General features: G+C 43.2%; 2 protein-coding genes across 2 annotated transcripts; both read left to right on the forward strand.

Moving 5' to 3' along the window:
- Positions 1-9,009: 9,009 nt before the first annotated feature.
- On the forward strand, positions 9,010-11,303 carry SERLADRAFT_434578 (uncharacterized protein; the record flags this gene model as incomplete). The annotated part of the gene is made up of 3 exons (XM_007314804.1): positions 9,010-9,042; positions 9,096-9,401; positions 11,235-11,303. 3 exons carry the CDS (start codon positions 9,010-9,012, stop codon positions 11,301-11,303), a joined length of 408 nt encoding a protein of 135 aa, XP_007314866.1.
- Positions 11,304-13,000: 1,697 nt separating this feature from the next.
- Positions 13,001-15,705, forward strand: SERLADRAFT_434579 (uncharacterized protein; the record flags this gene model as incomplete). Its single annotated transcript, XM_007314805.1, has 3 exons — positions 13,001-13,025; positions 13,099-13,670; positions 15,451-15,705. The coding sequence occupies 3 exons, from the start codon at positions 13,001-13,003 to the stop codon at positions 15,703-15,705; spliced, it is 852 nt and encodes a 283-aa protein (XP_007314867.1).
- Positions 15,706-17,799: the final 2,094 nt, after the last annotated feature.

The raw sequence follows: 17,799 nt of genomic DNA on the forward strand, positions 1-17,799 counted from the left end.
CAATAGTAGTGCAATACAATATTGTAGCGGCGCCTAGCGCCAATCCCTGACTCTGGGATAAACACAAACAAATCTTAAGGCAATGCTAAAACTCTGTGCATGAAAACCGTTGTGCCAACTTCATTTTCAAGAGCATATACAAGTTTGTTTACTGATACTGATAGAAGATGATATGATGTTACCAAAAAAACACCAATTTTCCTTAGGCTGATACAAAGATTCATACCATTATTATGAAGTATAATCCAACATCTCCCAATCAAGGTCTAGTTCTTCTTAGTGGGCAATCTGTCTTCAGGAAACATTTTATAACCAGAATTTCTGTGTGCAACACTACTGCATTGTTGTCCATACAGTATATTAAGACCAGGACAGATCACAGTTTAAAGTGATGGTGAAATCAATGTATTTTTGGTCAAGTTGCATATTTGTCACAGTAACAGTTTGTCATATATGAGCCCTTTATATATAATGCTGGTCAAAAGACTAATGGCTTAGCTGAAAGCAGGCAGTAGTAATAGTATACAATCACTGGCAGTGGCATATGGGAATGTCATTGGTATAGTTGAAATGCAAGTTGCACCAGTGCAAACTTGAAGTTCAGAGTTGGGGAAGGTGGCAGAACCTTAATATTGTTGTTTTACTTTATTCATTTACTAATTGGCATTATTTTGTTTTTCTGGCAAACTGTATGCACATCAGAACACAGACAGGTGTCCAAATTAACGCAACAGCTTCCTCCATACTGTTGTTTGCCATCAGTTCAGATGGGGGGGGGCTGTTTGGACCTTTCTGAAAACCACTGTCATTTTCCCTCAACAACTGAAACCATTGCAGTTCTATGTATTCTTACCACTTACTCCAACTTTCCTAGCACAAAATCCTGAATTAATGAGTGAGCTCCTTCCATGTGCGTGACTTTCAAGAAAGTAATACTCTACTAAGGTACTGCAATCTCAAAAAGTAAGTTCAGGTGCACCACGCTCAAAATCATGTTCAACCACTGATAGTGCCAAGCGGAGCTCCAGCTTGGCTTGTGCGACCTCTGTGACATCTGAATAGCCTCCCATCTGAACTGACAGTTAACAACAGTACAGCTGAGTGGATATTGATAAACCACCATGTGAGAGCACACATACAGGAAGAAAAAACAGAGTGTGAATAATTTTACAGTGCTGGTTACCAGCATGTGACTCTGTCAGAGTCTAACCACATCAGTTTAGCCTTTTTTTAAGATTTAGTCTAATATTCCAACTCAAATCAACTCAGTGGAAAGTCAGTCAAGCTCCTATGCATGTAATCTTTCAAAACATTGGTCTATTGTTATGAATTTAACTGTAAATGGAGTCAGGGAACAGTTAGACTCCAAACCAGTCAACATATGTGTGTATGCTATATCCTAGTGCTTGTGATTAGATAATTTGATTATATAATTATCCAAGACTTTACTGAAACTTGAGTTGAGCATAACACATATATGGCTGACTGGCAAAACTTATAGTGGCGCCAGATTTTGGTTTATTTGCACCACCGAAGATTGCCACCGAATCCAACGTCTTTTGGTCAGCTAAAGTCAAAAACAGAAATGTGGCCATGACTTTTTCTTGGACAGAGCTATAATATTTTGTATGCAGTCCAGACACTTTGAGACACCAAGTTCCAATGAAATCAGCAGTCTTGTGAAAGAAAGGTTTGGCATCACTCTTTATCGTTTTCAAGTCCTATCATCCCAGATGCAGTTGAAGAAGAAACATGTTTTCACAATTGCACCCACAGGTTCTGCAAAAACAGCATTCTAAGCAGATAATGAGTATCATAGTAGATGAATATAGTGTAAAAATATGTTTTAACTCAGTAGCTTTATAGCTTATGAAACAGTGCAACGTTGATAGCATCATTGGAACATTGTTAGTCTCCCTTGCTGACCTAATTCAATATATTGATGATAGTTAATCAATATCTTGTAAATAATAGAACATTGTGTTCAAGTGTAATACTCCTACTCTTCTGTCCAAGAAAAAGTCACGCTCACATTTCTGTTTTTGACTTTAGCCGACCGGAAAATGTCAGATTTGGTGGCAATCTTTGGTGGTGCAAATAAACCAGAATCTGGCGCTGTCGATGATGAGAACTGCTGTTAGAAAACCACACACAAAAACAAACTAACACACAATCCTCCCAGATTCCACGGAACTTGTTTATGGGCTTTGCCTCCTAGAACAGTGGAGTGGTCTGGTTTTTCGTGGGGTGGTACGTATAACGATCCTTCAAAGTAAAACCCAGAGATGTATGAGTGTGGGTTTTGAGGAGGAGGGATAGTTGAATTTAGAAAAATAGGGGCTTAGTGACGAGTATAGATGAGCAGGAAAATCATGATGTCATGGGAAGATGCAGTAAAAAAAAGGCAAGGCAAAACACTATCAGTATCAACACAATTCCTTTATTGTCAGTCAGACATTCTAAAAAAATATGTGTCCATAAAAATGATTCGAAAATCATAAATAATTGCACTGTAAATGAATGTTCTGCTGAAAAAAAAGAAACTGGAGCCACCGGTCCACCACCTAGTCCAAATCCGACAGTTCCATGGCCTTACCAATGGACTGGTTGTGTTGGACCACCTGATCAAACGAGGGAGGGAGAGGAGTAGTTCCAATTTGGAACAAGTGAGTCCCAGGCAGTGTGTGGTAGGTGTATCTGTATCAAAGACGATGGACAAAAGATAAGTGTACCCAAGTAAATGGGACAGCGATGAACATGGGTGATGCAAGGGGATGAACCTTCTCCAGCTCAAAAACTACCCACCCATGCTCCAACCAGGCAAGACGAGCGACCAATGTTTTGATAGTATATGATGGCAGATCGACATCATGAAGATGGACCTGTTGCCCTATTTGAACCGGCCGCCGGGGCTTTGCTGATATTAGCAGTGGCACATGGTAGTCGACGGATCGGCGACGGAAACGGATAGGAAGTGGTGACATCAGAAATGGTGGGGGTGCAAATAAGATGAGGAGGAGGAGGGTGGAGGTGACGGAAAGGTGGATTAGAATGGGGATCCAGAAACGACCGTTGGGTGAGAATAAATACGAGAGTAAGGAACCCATGGTGGGGCTAGGCAAAGGAAGGGAAGTGAAGGAAACGACAAAAGTGAGGGCGCAATGCAATGTGTAGCCAGTGGCGACGCAAAAATTTGCTGAAATGCCGAAACGCAGAAAGTACCGAATGGAAAAGCAAAGGTGAGCGTGACTGGATTGCCTAATAGAGGTGGTGCTGATCAGCCACAAGTTCAAAAAAGGCAATATTAGTTACTATTCCACGTGGCACTGTGCCTGTGTGGCGCAAAGGCAAGTCTTTTTGAATATTTGCTTCGTTATTGACACCTGTCCATGCTACCAATCAACTTTGGTGCATGACAACGGGTCCCTTTTAAGTACCGTATTACTCTTTTGACGGCCTCCCAGTGCTGTTTGCCTGGGTTTTGATTGAATTGAGCGAGCATGTTGGTGGCAAATGTTATATCAGGACATGATACCAATGCTATCCATGTGAGGCATCCAATGGCCTCTTGATATGTGCACTTTGCATCTCTTCAAATTGTTTTGGAGCGCTGGGGGATTGTTCAGTACTGAGACTCAGGCCTACTTCAAGAGGTGTTCCTACAGGTGTTGCATTTTTGAGTCCAAATTGTTCAACTACCTGGTCAATGTAGGCTTGCTGTGATATTGATATCTGCCATTTTTGCTGGTTATATTTGATGTTGAAACTGAGCAGCCACATTATTTTTCCCAGGTCAGATATTTCATAGGATTTGGATAGTTCTCTCTTGAATTGTTTGCGTGAATGCAGTTAGATATGATTACTATGTTATCTGTGGATACAAATATTATGGTGGATTTGTTTTTATGGTGTCAATAGAATATGGCGTGATTGACAGATGACCTTTTGAATTCAATTTCTCACAACAATTTTGTGAGTGTTTCGTACCATTCATGGCCTGATTGTTTTAGTCCGTATAAGCTTTTTTTGAGCTTGCACACTTTATTTTTGTCTCCGTTTTTCAGATAGCCTGGTGGTGGTCTCATGTAAATGTCCTCTTGTAATTTTGCATTGAGGTAAGTGTTTTTGATGTCTACTTGTTGTATGTGCCATCCGAGGTTGTTGGCATTTGTGAGGACAGTTCGGACTGATGGGATTTTCGCTACTGCTGTGAATGTCTCATTGTAGTCGATGCCTTCTCATTGGCCGTACCTGTTTGACAAATTATGACATTTGTTTGTAGTATGAGAAAACATGCATTGGCCAGGGCTTGGACCTGGGACTCCAGCTTTCATGGTCTGGTGCTTTACCAACTATGCTACCAAGGCGTACTTGGAAAGCATACTGATTGGTTGCATGCCCAGAAGGTCCAGAATCACTGTACATGTAACAACCAAGAGTTAGTTACTCTGGCGCACACAGGAACACACTATAAAGGTAGTGGATGGGGAGTGATTACCCCTTAGGCTGCAGAGAGTTTGTTGGTTAACAACAGGAGGACTCGCTGAGGAGTCTCCTGGATCTATTGGGGTATATATACTACTACAGGTTGTTTGTACATGTGTACTATACAGTTGATGAAGGCAGTGGCTGATGATGTCATAGGGTCTAGCCCGTATGGCCAGCTCCACTGCGTGAGAGAGTTAAGTCTAAAAGTAAAAGAAAGGCAACGCGGCGCGAGAAAGGGAAATGCCGCGTGGCACTTAAAGTATAAAGTTAAAGCGGAGAATAAAAAGGAAAGGAGATGTCCGGAAATTGTGTTATCGTAACAGTACATGGGTGCGGATCCCATTGTGTGTTGTGATACTGTTTGCTACCAATCTTGCTTTGTAACATGCTACATTACCATTTCCGTCACATTTGGCCTTGAGGATAAAGTGCGGTTGGATTACATTTGCATCTGGTGGTGGATTGACTAGGTCCCAGGTGCATAGTTTTTCTATTGCCTTGATTTCTTTGTTGATGGCTTTACACCATTTTTTGGCGTCTGGTCCTTTCAGTGCTTGGGCGACTGATGGGGAGTTGTTGTCATGTGATGTGAGCGCTTGGTGGATCAAGAGTGCAAACTCTTTATCTCCACTGTCGCTGTCTCATGTCATGTCACTACCGTCATTGTTTTTGTCTATCCAAGCTGTAGACGCTCTTTCTCCACGGTTTAATGCAGTGTAGATGCCAGGAGGAGGCCAGGGACGACTTGATTGTTTGATTGGAGGGTCTGGGGGTGCATTTGGTGGCTGGATGAGGTTTGTATGGTCGGATGTAGTTGTTGTAGTGTTAGGTGAGTTTTCTTCTTTTTTTGCTTCGTTTTTTGGTTGGCTTATTGATGTTGTGGTCATTTTCCAGGTACTCCCCTTCAAGCACAACATTATTAGGTGAGTCCAGGTCTTCTGGTTTGAATCTCACTTCTTGTTCGACTGATATACAGCTTTTATTTGGCCAGGATACTCTATAGCCTTTACCATTTTTGTTGTATCCGACGAATTTAGCCTCTTCTGCCTTGTGCTCAAGTTTTAGTGAGTTTTTTCTTTTTACAAATATGGTGCATCCAAATTGATGGATGTCATGTAGATTAGGCTTCGTGTTATCTCGCATCTCATATGGTGTTAAAAAAAACACTTTTGTTGCTGACCTGTTTTTGAGCCATATGGAGTGATTTATTGCTTCTGCTCATAGATTTTTAGGTAGTTTAGCTTCAATTAGCATAGCATGTGCGTACTCAACTAATGCACAGTTTAGGTGCTCGGCCACTCCGTTCTGCTCAGGGGTATTATAAATAGTTTGTTCATGATGAATGCCAAGTTTTGACAGGTAAGTTTTAAACTCTTTGCCTGTATATTCACCACCGCCATCTGATCGTATTCATTTGATCTTAGTGTCATGGTTTTGGGTGTCGAGACATTTTACAAAGTCCCGGAATGATGTGATGGCTTCATCTTTTGTTGCCATGAACTACACAGTGGTTTCACGAGTGAAATTGTCAGTAAATGATATGTAGTATTGTTTGTTTCCAATTGATTTGACTTGAACAGGTCCCCATACATCTATATGAATATGTTCTCCATAGTACTTTGCACGAGTGAGTGATTCCTTTGGTACTGGCATTCTTGTCATTTTTGCTTTGACGCAGGATTTGCAGAATTCTTCATTAGGTGATTTGTTCAGTGCAATTCCTTGTACCATTTCTTTGGATATCATTGTCCTGATGGCGGATGGTGCCATATGCCCCATACACTTGTGTAGGTAATTGATTGATACAATTCTTGGTCCTGCATTTGCTATTGACACTTGGTCTTTGACAGATATGCAGTATAGTCTGTTTATTAGCGGGATCTTTGCAATTGTGTTGCCTTCAGTTGACATGATTGCACATGTTCCATGTGTCTTTTAGGGTTATTTTTGTACACTTTTTGTTGTTTGGTAGGTGCAGTTCAACTTCACCCTTGCCTGTTGCTTGCAGGTCATGTCCGTCGGCTATGCTGATAGGACATGGTTGGATGGGTGTGAAGGTCTTGAATTTGGATCTATCTAGGCAGAAATGGGATAAGGCACCAGAGTCTATAATGACTTCTGTTTTATTTGTATGTGCAATCTTTTGTCATGTAGCAAGGTTGGTTTCAAAAGAAGTGAAGGCATAGTTGTCCTCATCAGGTGGGTCACGAGCTGTATTCAATCTTTCTTGTTTTTTTTTCTGACGTGGGCCTTGGCCTTCTTTGCCACCATATTTTTGCCAGCAATCTTTGTCAATGTGTTCTTTTCTGTCACAATTAGAGCAGTTTTTCTTTTGGGTGCGTTTAGGCCTTTTCTTTTGACTTTGGGCATTTAGGGCTGATTTGTTTGCTCGTTTTGTAGTTTCTCAGTAATCTGCTTCTTCTGTGATGTGAAGTATAAGTTGGCGAGATAATAGAGGGTTTTTTGTAACTCGAGCAGCTGCTGTAACGGATGAGAGGATTGGACAATATGATTCGGGTAACAATGATATGATCATGGCACTGAAATCACTTTTCTTCAACAGGTGCACCCATGGCTGCAAGTTCTTCTCGCAGTCTACACATTTCAGTAATGTGGGTTTTTATGCTGTCATCATTTTTGCACCAGAGTTCAAGAAGCCTCCTCCTGGCGTCAGCTTTGACTATATCACTTTTGCCTTCATGTAGTCGATAGATTTTGTTCCAGGTGGCTGCAGCAGTTGGAAAAGTCTGTATTTGATAGTTTACGCTGTCGCTTATGGTTGCATACAGTTGTTGTAGTACCATGGCTTCCGTTTGTAGGTATGCATCTATCTCATCTTTGTTTTTCTCTATGTCTGCATCAGAAGCCTTCGTTTTGCCATCTTGTAGTAGGGTGTGAGATCCATCAAGTGATATGGGGTAGGCCTTGGGAATTTTGACATGTCAATGTAACTGTCAAAGGAGGCCTTTGGCTGACAGTGCCATCACTGTTCTGGATTTCTATAGGATCCAATTTGATGCATCTTTGGATAATTTTGGGACAGCATAGATTCCCAAGGATGCTGCTGGGAACACTTGATCCGCAGTGTTTGCATGGCTCATAACCTGTGAGCTGGCAAGCTGACTGACTGAATAGAGATACCTGTAAGTCCAACTGCATTGCTAGAGCCAAAGTAGTTGAACTGTGGTCCGACGTGTTGGCACTATGTGGCTGTATGTATTAGTAATCAAATGATGGAGTCTATGATATGGGTCATATGTTCCAAAATTGATCTCCTCACTATCTCACTGCTTTAAGGCTTCAATCTTATCCACTCACACCAAACTCATTCCACGATTCAGGTGAAAACAATATACCATGTTTTCGGATCATCTATTCAAATTTTCAACAACAAACCATTTGTCATTTACTATTCCTACTTCTTGATACATGGGACCCTAATGCACCTCTCAAAACTGAACATTCATTGGGCCACTTACATACCCATGGTATTGAGCCAGCCTCAACCAGTGAAATGCAAATATGTAGCTTTTGCTCTGATGCTAGCTTTTTCTCACATGGCTGACTTGTGATTAGGTAGTTCTGTATAATGGATTTTCATTCAGACGTACATATGAATTATTATACTATTTCAACCTTTAGGTTTGATACAGCACAACTGCCATAACAAACTAAACCAAATACTTGACATATTGATTTGAGGTTCTTGCTCACAGCTGAGCCAAAATGTCTTACAATTATGCTTTTCACACATCCCAACAAATGAATATGTGAACTTAGCATTATACCATATCACACTCTAATTCACATACATCTAAGGTCAGAATGATACAGTATTCATTACCTTCCAGTTGTTTATTGTTACAATATTCAGATTTCTCCAGGTACCTATTTCCTCATTACAAGCCTTACTACTACTTGTCATTGTTTAGCACTCAAACATGCAGTACCACAACTAACTTCAGAATGATAGACCTAAGCAATTAGTTAGTATATGGAGCAGGACTACAAGTGAGCTTTAAAAGTAATAGGTCCAAATTTCAGGAAGACTAATATCTTCTGTTTCTTGGTTGAAGGTGACACCAGGCTCTGCTCCATCTAAGGGCAAAAGACCAAGTTCTCCCAGATATCTATACTCCACTGAAGTTTACTCTGTACACTAAGTCATTGCTTGGCTCTCTTATTCTGATGTCAGCTATGATTAAAACACCTCTAGTATACTGTACACTTAATGTACCTGCACAATCATACACTTCAAATCCAATCTATAACTGCTTCATGCATTGGCAATTATGCTCATCTATTTTTGTCATGAGCTAGAAGTCAAGGCAACGCGGCGCGAGAAAGAGGAGTTTTGGATAAAAAGGGGAAGTGCTGCGTGGCGTCATGTGTGAAGGCTAAAGTATAAGGTTAAAGCGGAGAATAAAAATAAAGGGAAGGTCCAAAAATTGTGTTATTGTAACAGGTGGCGCAAAAGCTACGCAGGATATAATTCTTATTTGAAATGGCAACCTTGGAACCATGACCACAGCACACGATACATCCGCATGTCCAGTTCTCACTGGACCCAATAATCTTCAGATATATAACTCCGGATCATCTCAAAGCTACGTTGGGAAAAAGTTTTCCGGGTTGTTACTGGAGAGAAGCTTAAGCCCTCACCAGGAAAACCCACCTCCTTGGAGGATCCTGAAATCACCTGGATACTTAAGGATGAGAAGGCACATGGAATCATCCAGGACCACATCTCTGATGCCCTACTAATGAGGACTGGAGACCTTACCAGCTCCAAGGAGTTATTTGATAAACTTGTCTCACTCCATCAGACGTCCAATATTGCCGAGGCCTTCTATTCATTCCAGAAACTCAACAAATTGTCCTGGGATGGGACATCACCTATCCAGGACCACATTGTGTGTTACAATAAACACAATTTTTGGACCTTTAAATTTCATTCTCCTCTTCAACTTTCTTATGTAGTTTTCACACCCTGTGCCATGCGGCACTTTCCATTATTGTTCAAACTCCACTTCTCGCACTGTGCTGCCTTTTCTATTTTTAGATACAAGTTTCTCACGCAGTGGAGTTGGTCACACGGGCTGTGCCCCATGACATCATCAGCCACTGCCTCCATCAACTGTACAGTACACATGAACAAACAAACTGTAGTAGTATATATACCCCAATAGATCAAGGAGACTCCTCAGCAAGTCCTCCTGTTGTTTACCCACAACTAACTTGGTCCTATCCTAAGAGTAACCACTCCCCTCACTTCTTTATAGCTTTGCCTTGTGCGCCAGAGTATCAAAATTTTGGTTGTTACACCTGCCATATCGCTGCATTCTTGCGAGAGTATGCATTGTTTGTTTAAAATCATGTTTGCCTCATTTTGACTTATGACCATGTATTGCACGGGGTCAGACAACAGTGACAAACATCTTTCTATGAACCAGTCTTTCCTAATGATGGCTATTCCAAGATTTTTATCTGTTATCGTGACCATATAGTTATTATTGGTCATGAATCGTTTGAGTTCGGCCATGCACGGATCCAAGGTTATTCTGGATCTATCTCTGCCATGTGTCTCGACCAGCATGGTGAGAATTGTGTTCTGCACAATGTTTCTTCCAATATTGAAGCCACGCTCAATGTAACCTTAATATGATAACTCAGCAGTAGTTCTAACTTTAGCTACCTCGTAATCAGGGTCATAAGCGTCTTTTTTAGGGTCCACTCCTTCTGCTAGTCCAAAGAAGAACTGCCATCTTAGGTGATCTAAGTCATTGTAAGCAGACAGCAATAAGCGAGTGTCTCGTTCTTGGACAAATTGGTATTTCATTCCCGCACTTAGGTGTATAACAAGATGAGTCGGAATGGTAATGTTGGGTCCTAAATGTATAAGGCCACAAAATCTGGCTGCCTCAAGAATTGAGATAGGCACATGGTCTAGGACAATACCAACGGCATCTGGGGCCGGGATACTTAATAAGAAGTCTGGCCATATGTTACAATCATTGTAAATGAATTTTTCATCATCCCATGTAAAATTGAAAATGGTCCCGGCACAAAGTGCCCATGTATAGTAGAAAGGTACTCTAGGAATGGGCAAACCATCTTGTACTAGAGTCCTGTGACAACGGCTATCGGAGATATTAATTATTTCCGGGGGGCTTTCCCTTTGCCCTTCCCATCCTTTTTCACCTTGTTGATCTTCCCCTTGTAAGGCTCTCCACCTTTTTGCCTTTCTTGGCAGGGGGAGAGGCCACGTTGCTTCCACTTGCGCCCTCCAATTGGTCCATTGACTCTCTCCTCCTTTTCGCCGCCCTCTTCACGAAGTCAACCTTGTTCTTCTGTAAAAGTGTGAGAAAAAGAAGTTACGGGCGGTCTAGATTGAAAATAAGCATCAAGGCTTACCCTCTCTTTGACGCACACATTATAGAGTTTCTGTATCTTCTTGAAGGCTGTGGAGACCTTGCGGTCTATAAGGGACTCCACAGTTTTACTGCCAGATGCTGTCACTTCTCCCATCACGACATTGGTGTCTGCCTTCAAGGACCGCTTCTTCTGTACTTTCACTTCTGCTTTGTGATATTTGGCGTTGGCGAGTATGTAAGCTTGCATTGCCCATGCAATGCAGTCCAGTTTGCACACATTTACCTCTCTATCTACCAGATGTGCGGAAACTCAAATTTGCAAACAATTCTCATTGGCTTGTGTCAAGAAAGGTTACTGACAATCTTTTTAAGCAAGTCAACAAATGGAAATGTGTCTTGCCTGATTGTGAAAAGCCAGAGCTTAGAGCACCGGTAGACTAGAGCACCTATCAGATCAAAGATCAGCTAGTGGCGCCTCTCGAAAGCATGGAGATTGGCTGGGATTGAACTAAAAAGAATATATCCCACATCTGGTATTATCTCCGTGCCCCCCGGTACTGACTTAGTAGCTATCTTTAGACGCAGAATGCCTGTAGGAACAACCCCGTAAGGGAACAATACTTGTTCTGAATTAGGTGTAGATTCTAAATTCTATCCACAGAATTAGAGAATAACGTAAAAGATCCTGAGAGGGACCTTTGAACGGTGTACGCGGAATTAACCCCGGATAAACCTATGATAAAATGTTTATGCATGTGCATATGTGCTTGCAGGTACACAATATTTTTGATTTTCCAAGTTAACCCAAATGGTTATCTACCCCCGGCGCCTAGGTAAACTGGACTGGTAGATAAGATAAGAATTAGATCTAATGAGATGACCGCAGATCAAAAACTAGTGTTAAAGCACATCCGGCAATTAAGGCCGAGCATCAATACTTTAGTGCCCGGTAACCCCAGACTGTGGCACGTGACCAAATAGGCGTACTGGAGTGGACCGCATGGAAATGACAGGATGTATATCTCACTATGCCAGAGTGAGAAGATGGCTTGTGTTAGGTGGCAAATGGCTTGTACCGTTGAATGATCCACTCTCATCTGTACTTCTTCCTGTTCCAGTGGGTCTTCTTCACATTGAGGTGCATTGCGCAATAAACAGATTAACAATGTCGTGCAGTGTTGTGCAGTTTTTGTTGTGGGAGAACATATAATCAGACACGTGCAAAGTACAGATTGTGACGATAACACAATTTTCGGACCTTCCCTTTACTTTTACTCTCCGCTTTAAACCTTGTACTATAGTGCCACGCGGCACTTCCCCTTTCTCACGCCGCATTGCCTTTCTTCTTATTTTGGACACAACTCTCTCACACAGTGGAGCTGGCCATGCGGGCTAGGCCCCATGACATCATCAGCCACTGTCGCTATCAACTGTACAGTACATATGTACAAATAACCCTGTAGTAGAGTATATATACCCCAATAGATCCAGGAGACTCCTTAGCGAGTCCTCCTGCTGTATACCAACTAACTCTCTGCATTCTAAGGGGTAACCACTCCCTCATCATTTTCTTTATAGTGTGTTCTGTGTGCGCCAGAGTAACTAACTCTTGGTTGTTACATTAGGACTCGCTCTTCTACTCTCTCGCACGTTTGTGCAAAAAGTCCCATTGGGCACCTGGACTCCAGGGTGAAGGAGATTTGGTTATTGGTTGGGAATATCCTGCATAGCAGATAGGTGCGCTCTTTGCGACGGCCTTGTAGTGCTTTGGGAGAAGAACCAAAACCTGTGATACGCGGGCCCCAGCGTTAAGGGGAGTACTTAGCTCAGCAGTTGGTGTGGAACCGCTGTTGATTAGAATTAAAAATATAAAACTTCACTTTCTCTTTCCTCTGACCAGGCCGGACACTTGCCTCCGCCAGTTGGAGAAGGGTTAACAGCTTAACAAGCGCACCACCCCCTGACAACCGTTTGGACCAGGGTTTATTACGAATACTTTTTTATATAAATTTCAAATACTATAGTGTGGGTAGTCGGAGATTGAGATCCGTTACTCAGCTGGGAAGAGGTTGATCCGCGGATAGCAAGCGGGGACCCCCAGTTACCTTTTTTTTACTTTACAAAGAGAACAAGTCAACATGTCGTCGCAACAAGATATGAACAGTCTGCTGCATGCCATGCATGCACAGATTGCTACGTTAACCTCGCACCTCGTTTGCCAACAATTTTGAGGTAGCCACTGCGATGCTATCTCAACTAAAAGGACCTGTGGCGGGTCGATACACACAAGTAAGATTGCAGGAATGCTACACCGCGGGAGTGTGGCCAACCTGGGATGATCTCAAGAAGGAGATCAAAAAATACTTCAAACCACAAACTGAGCGTGACTGGGCGCATCAGCAAATCCGTTCCTTCAAACAAGGAAACATAAGGACGGATTATTACGTCACTAGATTCCTGGCCCTTTCCATCCAAGGAAGGCTTGGAAATGAACACGCAGTAGAACTGCTGGAACGCAATGTGAACCCTCGCATTGCAGAACAGATCTATCTGCAAGACACTAGAAACGAGAACTTGGCCCTAGCGGCTGAGGAAGTACGACGAATCGGTAGAGCCATGGAGCTCTACCAAATGCACCAAGGTGGTGGGTCCACCACCAAAAACAATGAATCCAAGAGGCGCCCTGGGTTATCAAACCAAAAACAACAACAGTCTCACGGGTTCCAGCCATTTGGGCCGCAACCAGGTTGGGGTGCTCCTATGGATATTGGCGCAGTCCAGGGCGAACAGACGCTGTCATGCACCAAAGTTGATTGGTAGCATGGACAGGTGTCAATAACGAAGCGAATATTCAAAAAGACTCGCCTTTGCGCCACACAGGCACAGTGCCACGTGGAATAGTAATTAATATTGCCCTTTTCGAACTTGTGGCTGATCAGCACCACCTCTATTAGGCAATCCAGTCACGCTCACCTTTGCTTTTCCATCCGGTACTTTCGGCATTTCGGCATTTCGGCAAATTTTTGCGTCGCCACTGGCTACACATTGCATTGCGCCCTCGCTTTTGTCGTTTCCCTTACTCCCCTTCCTTTGCCTAGCCCCACCATGGGCCCCTTCCTCTCCTTTTTATTCTCACCCGACGGTCGTTTCTGGGTCCCCATTTTAGTTCACCTCCTTGTCACCTCCACCCTCCTCCTCCTCATCTTCTTTGCTCCCCCACCATTTCTGATGTCACCACTTCCTATCCGCTTCCGTCGCCGATCCGTTGACCACCACGTGCCACTGCTGATATCAGCAAAGCCCCGGCGGCCGGTCCAAATAGGGCAACAGGTCCATCTTCATGATGTCGATCTGCCATCATATACTATCAAAACATCGGTCGCTCGTCTTGCCTGGTTGGAGCGTGGGTGGGTAATTTTTGAGCTGGAGAAGGTTCATCCCCTTGCGTCGCCCATGTTCATCGCGGTCCCATTCACTTGGGTACACTTATCTTTTGCCCATCGTCTTCGCTACAGCTACACCTACCACACGCTGCCTGGGACTCACTTGTTCCAAATTGGAACTACTCCTCTCCCTCCCTCGTTTGACCAGGTGGTCCAACACAACCAGTCCATTGGTAAGGCCATGGAACTGTCAGATTTGGACTACGTGGTGGACCGGTGGCTCCAGTTTCTTTTTTTTCAGCAGAACATTCATTTACAGTGCGATTATTTTTGATTTTTGAATCATTTTTATGGACACATATTTTTTTAGAATGCCTGACTGACAATAAAGGAACTGTGTTGATACTGATAGTGTTTTGCCTTGCCTTTTTTTTACTGCATCTTCCCATGACATCATGATTCTCCTGCTCTCTTTTTGCTATTGGACTTTACTTTATGGCTGTACAAACCTGTGATATTACTCACAGCATTTATTGTTCTATCCCTTTCTTTTCTTTTTTTGACAATCTTATCCTGTACTACCTACGCAGGATTCGTCAGCGTACATTCCTTCCTTCATATTCTTTCTCATTCTTTTTGCACAGCTATACTGTGCATAGCCTACTTCTCTTTTACTATATAAACCCCTGTATTTTACCTTGTAAAAAACAACAAGAACTCAAATCCAGACTTCTTCTCTACTCTCAAGTTCACTACTCGGCTACTTGTGATCCAGTGTGGTCACAACACTTCCCACTTCTACCACTGTCAACTGCTGTCATCGTCACTTCCCACTTTTGAAGTCATTGTCATCCCTTTCAATTAGAGTCCTTCTGAGCACTACGGTTTGTGCGTCAGGAGCCTGCTATCACTGGGAACCTTGTCGTCCTTGTCGTTCTCAAACCTACCTTGTGCTACGATTAGCAAGGTAGTGCTTGTCTATACTCGTCACAAAGCCCCTATCCTTCTATAAATTCAACTATCCCTCCTCCTCAAAACCCACACTCATACACCTCTGGGTTTTACTTTGAAGGATCTTTATACGTACCACCCCACGAACAACCAGACCACTCCACTGTTCTAGGAGGCAAAGCCCATAAACAAGTTCCGTGGAATCTGGGAGGATTGTGTGTTAGTTTGTTTTGTGTGTGGTTTTCTAACTACAGTTCTCATCATCGACAACGCGCAGATTCACCTGCTACAACTGTGGGCAGGAGGGGCACATAGCCCGAAAGTGTCCAAATGGAGTGCAGGTTGCTCAACAAAAAATTCAAGGGCGCCAGGCGCACCAATTAGAAGCTGAAAAGCCGGACGATTGGCTCAATACTCTGGCCGGTCATTCGTACGACGAAATCCGGGCCTTCTTCTACGACCAGCAGGTCGCTGAGATGAAGACTCAGGGAAAAGAGTTCGGAGCTTAGGTCACTTGGGTGCCTTTGCTCCTATGAACAATGAAGTAAACCACAACAAGGTGGCCCCTGCTCTGGGGTGTTGCACGAGCAATAAAGGAAAGACAGGGATGGCTCCCCAATTTGTAAATAGATTCTTAAATTTGTTATCGGAAATATGTACTTGTATGAAGCAATGTGATTGTAAAATTAATGATACTACCGCTGCACCAAGGATCAAGGCAATAGATAGACATCACAACACTCCAGTGGCTGGGCACCCTGGGTGGCAATGAACGATGGAGTTGATCTCCAGAAACTACATGTGGCCTGGCATGGTCAAAGACATACAGGAATACGTAAAATCCTGTCTAAGATGTGCCATGGCAAAGAATTCTCATCAACGGCTGGCCGGTAAACTTATGCCAAATCCGATACCAGCTGGCCCCTGGCAGGACATATCGGTTGATTTCACGACGGATCTGCCCGAGTCGAATGGGTATGATTCAGTAATGGTGGTAGTCGATCACTTCTCCAAAGAGGTAGTATTCATACCTACCAATAAAACCATTGCCGCCGCCGGTACGGCAGATTTATTTAAAGATTTTGTATGGTCTATCCATGGGTTACCAGAAACGGTTATCTCCGATAGAGGACCACAATTCGCTAGCAAATTTACGAAAGAATTATGCAAGATGCTGGGCATCAAACCTAAATTATCAACGGTGTTCTATCCGCAGACCGATGGACAAACGGAGAGACTCAACCAGGAGTTGAAGCAATATCTCCAGATATTTATTAATGACAGATAGATGGATTGGGCCAAGTGGCTAAAGATGGCCCAGTTCTCATACAATATTAAACAGTCGTCGGCCACAGGAAAGGCACCATTTGAGGTTACTAGATTGTACCTCCCCAGAATGGGTGTGGAACCTGATAAAAGCAAGAATGAGGCTGCTGGGAACATGGCAAAAGACATGAAGTCTGTCTTAGACAAAACGTGCAAGGCGCTATTCAAAACTGCAGAGCAGATGAAAGGCAGGGCAGAGCATAGACGCTCTAAAGCCCCTGACTACAAGGTCGGCGACCTGGTCTGGTTAGATACCGACCATTTAAAGTTAAAAGATCGGCAGTCTAGAAAACTGACCAAAAAGTGGATTGGCCCTTACCGGATTAAGGAAGTCAAACCCAACGCGGTGGAGCTGGAACTCCCAAAACGAATGAGGGTAGTACCCACGGTCAATATAAGCCGTGTGAAACCCTTCAAAGGGCCGCTGCCGGGACAGCGTGTAGACCGGCCCGGACCGGTTGTAGTCACCCAGGAAGGTGAAGAAGAGTTTGAAGTCGAACAGGTGGTGGATGCACGCTTGAAGCGTGGTAAATTAGAGTTCCTAGTCCTATGGAAGGGCTATGGAGACAAGGACAGAACGTGGGAACCAGAAGCCCATCTGGAAAACTCCTGCAACGCTGTTCGCAAATTTTATTCTAAGAATCCCTCAGCTCCTAGGAAGCTTAGAGGCATGGATTCAAATCTTTTTAATTCTCTTTTTCAACCTATGCCCGAAAATTTAACCACTACCTCCGGTATTTGGTCTCGCCTGGAAGTCGAGCCTTAGAAGGGGGGTAGTGTTACGATAACACAATTTTTGGACCTTCCCTTTACTTTTACTCTCCGCTTTAAACCTTGTACTATAGTGCCACGCGGCACTTCCCCTTTCTCGCGCCGCGTTGCCTTTCTTCTTATTTTGGACACAACTCTCTCACACAGTGGAGCTGGCCATGCAGGCTAGGCCCCATGACATCATCAGCCACTGTTGCTATCAACTGTATAGTATATATGTACAAATAACCCTGTAGTAGTATATATACCCCAATAGATCCAGGAGACTCCTTAGCGAGTCCTCCTGCTGTACACCAACTAACTCTCTGCATTCTAAGGGGTAACCACTCCCTCATCATTTTCTTTATAGTGTGTTCTGTGTGCGCCAGAGTAACTAACTCTTGGTCGTTACACAGATGACCAGAGCAACTGACCAATGCCAGATCCAGTGTCAATCATTGGTCGTAAGACCTGGTTCCCAGTGAAAAGTTGTTCTGTATAATTAGTTATAGACCTATATAGATAAA

Source organism: Serpula lacrymans, assembly GCF_000218685.1.
Source record: "Serpula lacrymans var. lacrymans S7.9 unplaced genomic scaffold SERLAscaffold_3, whole genome shotgun sequence".
Taxonomy (NCBI): Eukaryota; Fungi; Basidiomycota; class Agaricomycetes; order Boletales; family Serpulaceae; genus Serpula; species Serpula lacrymans.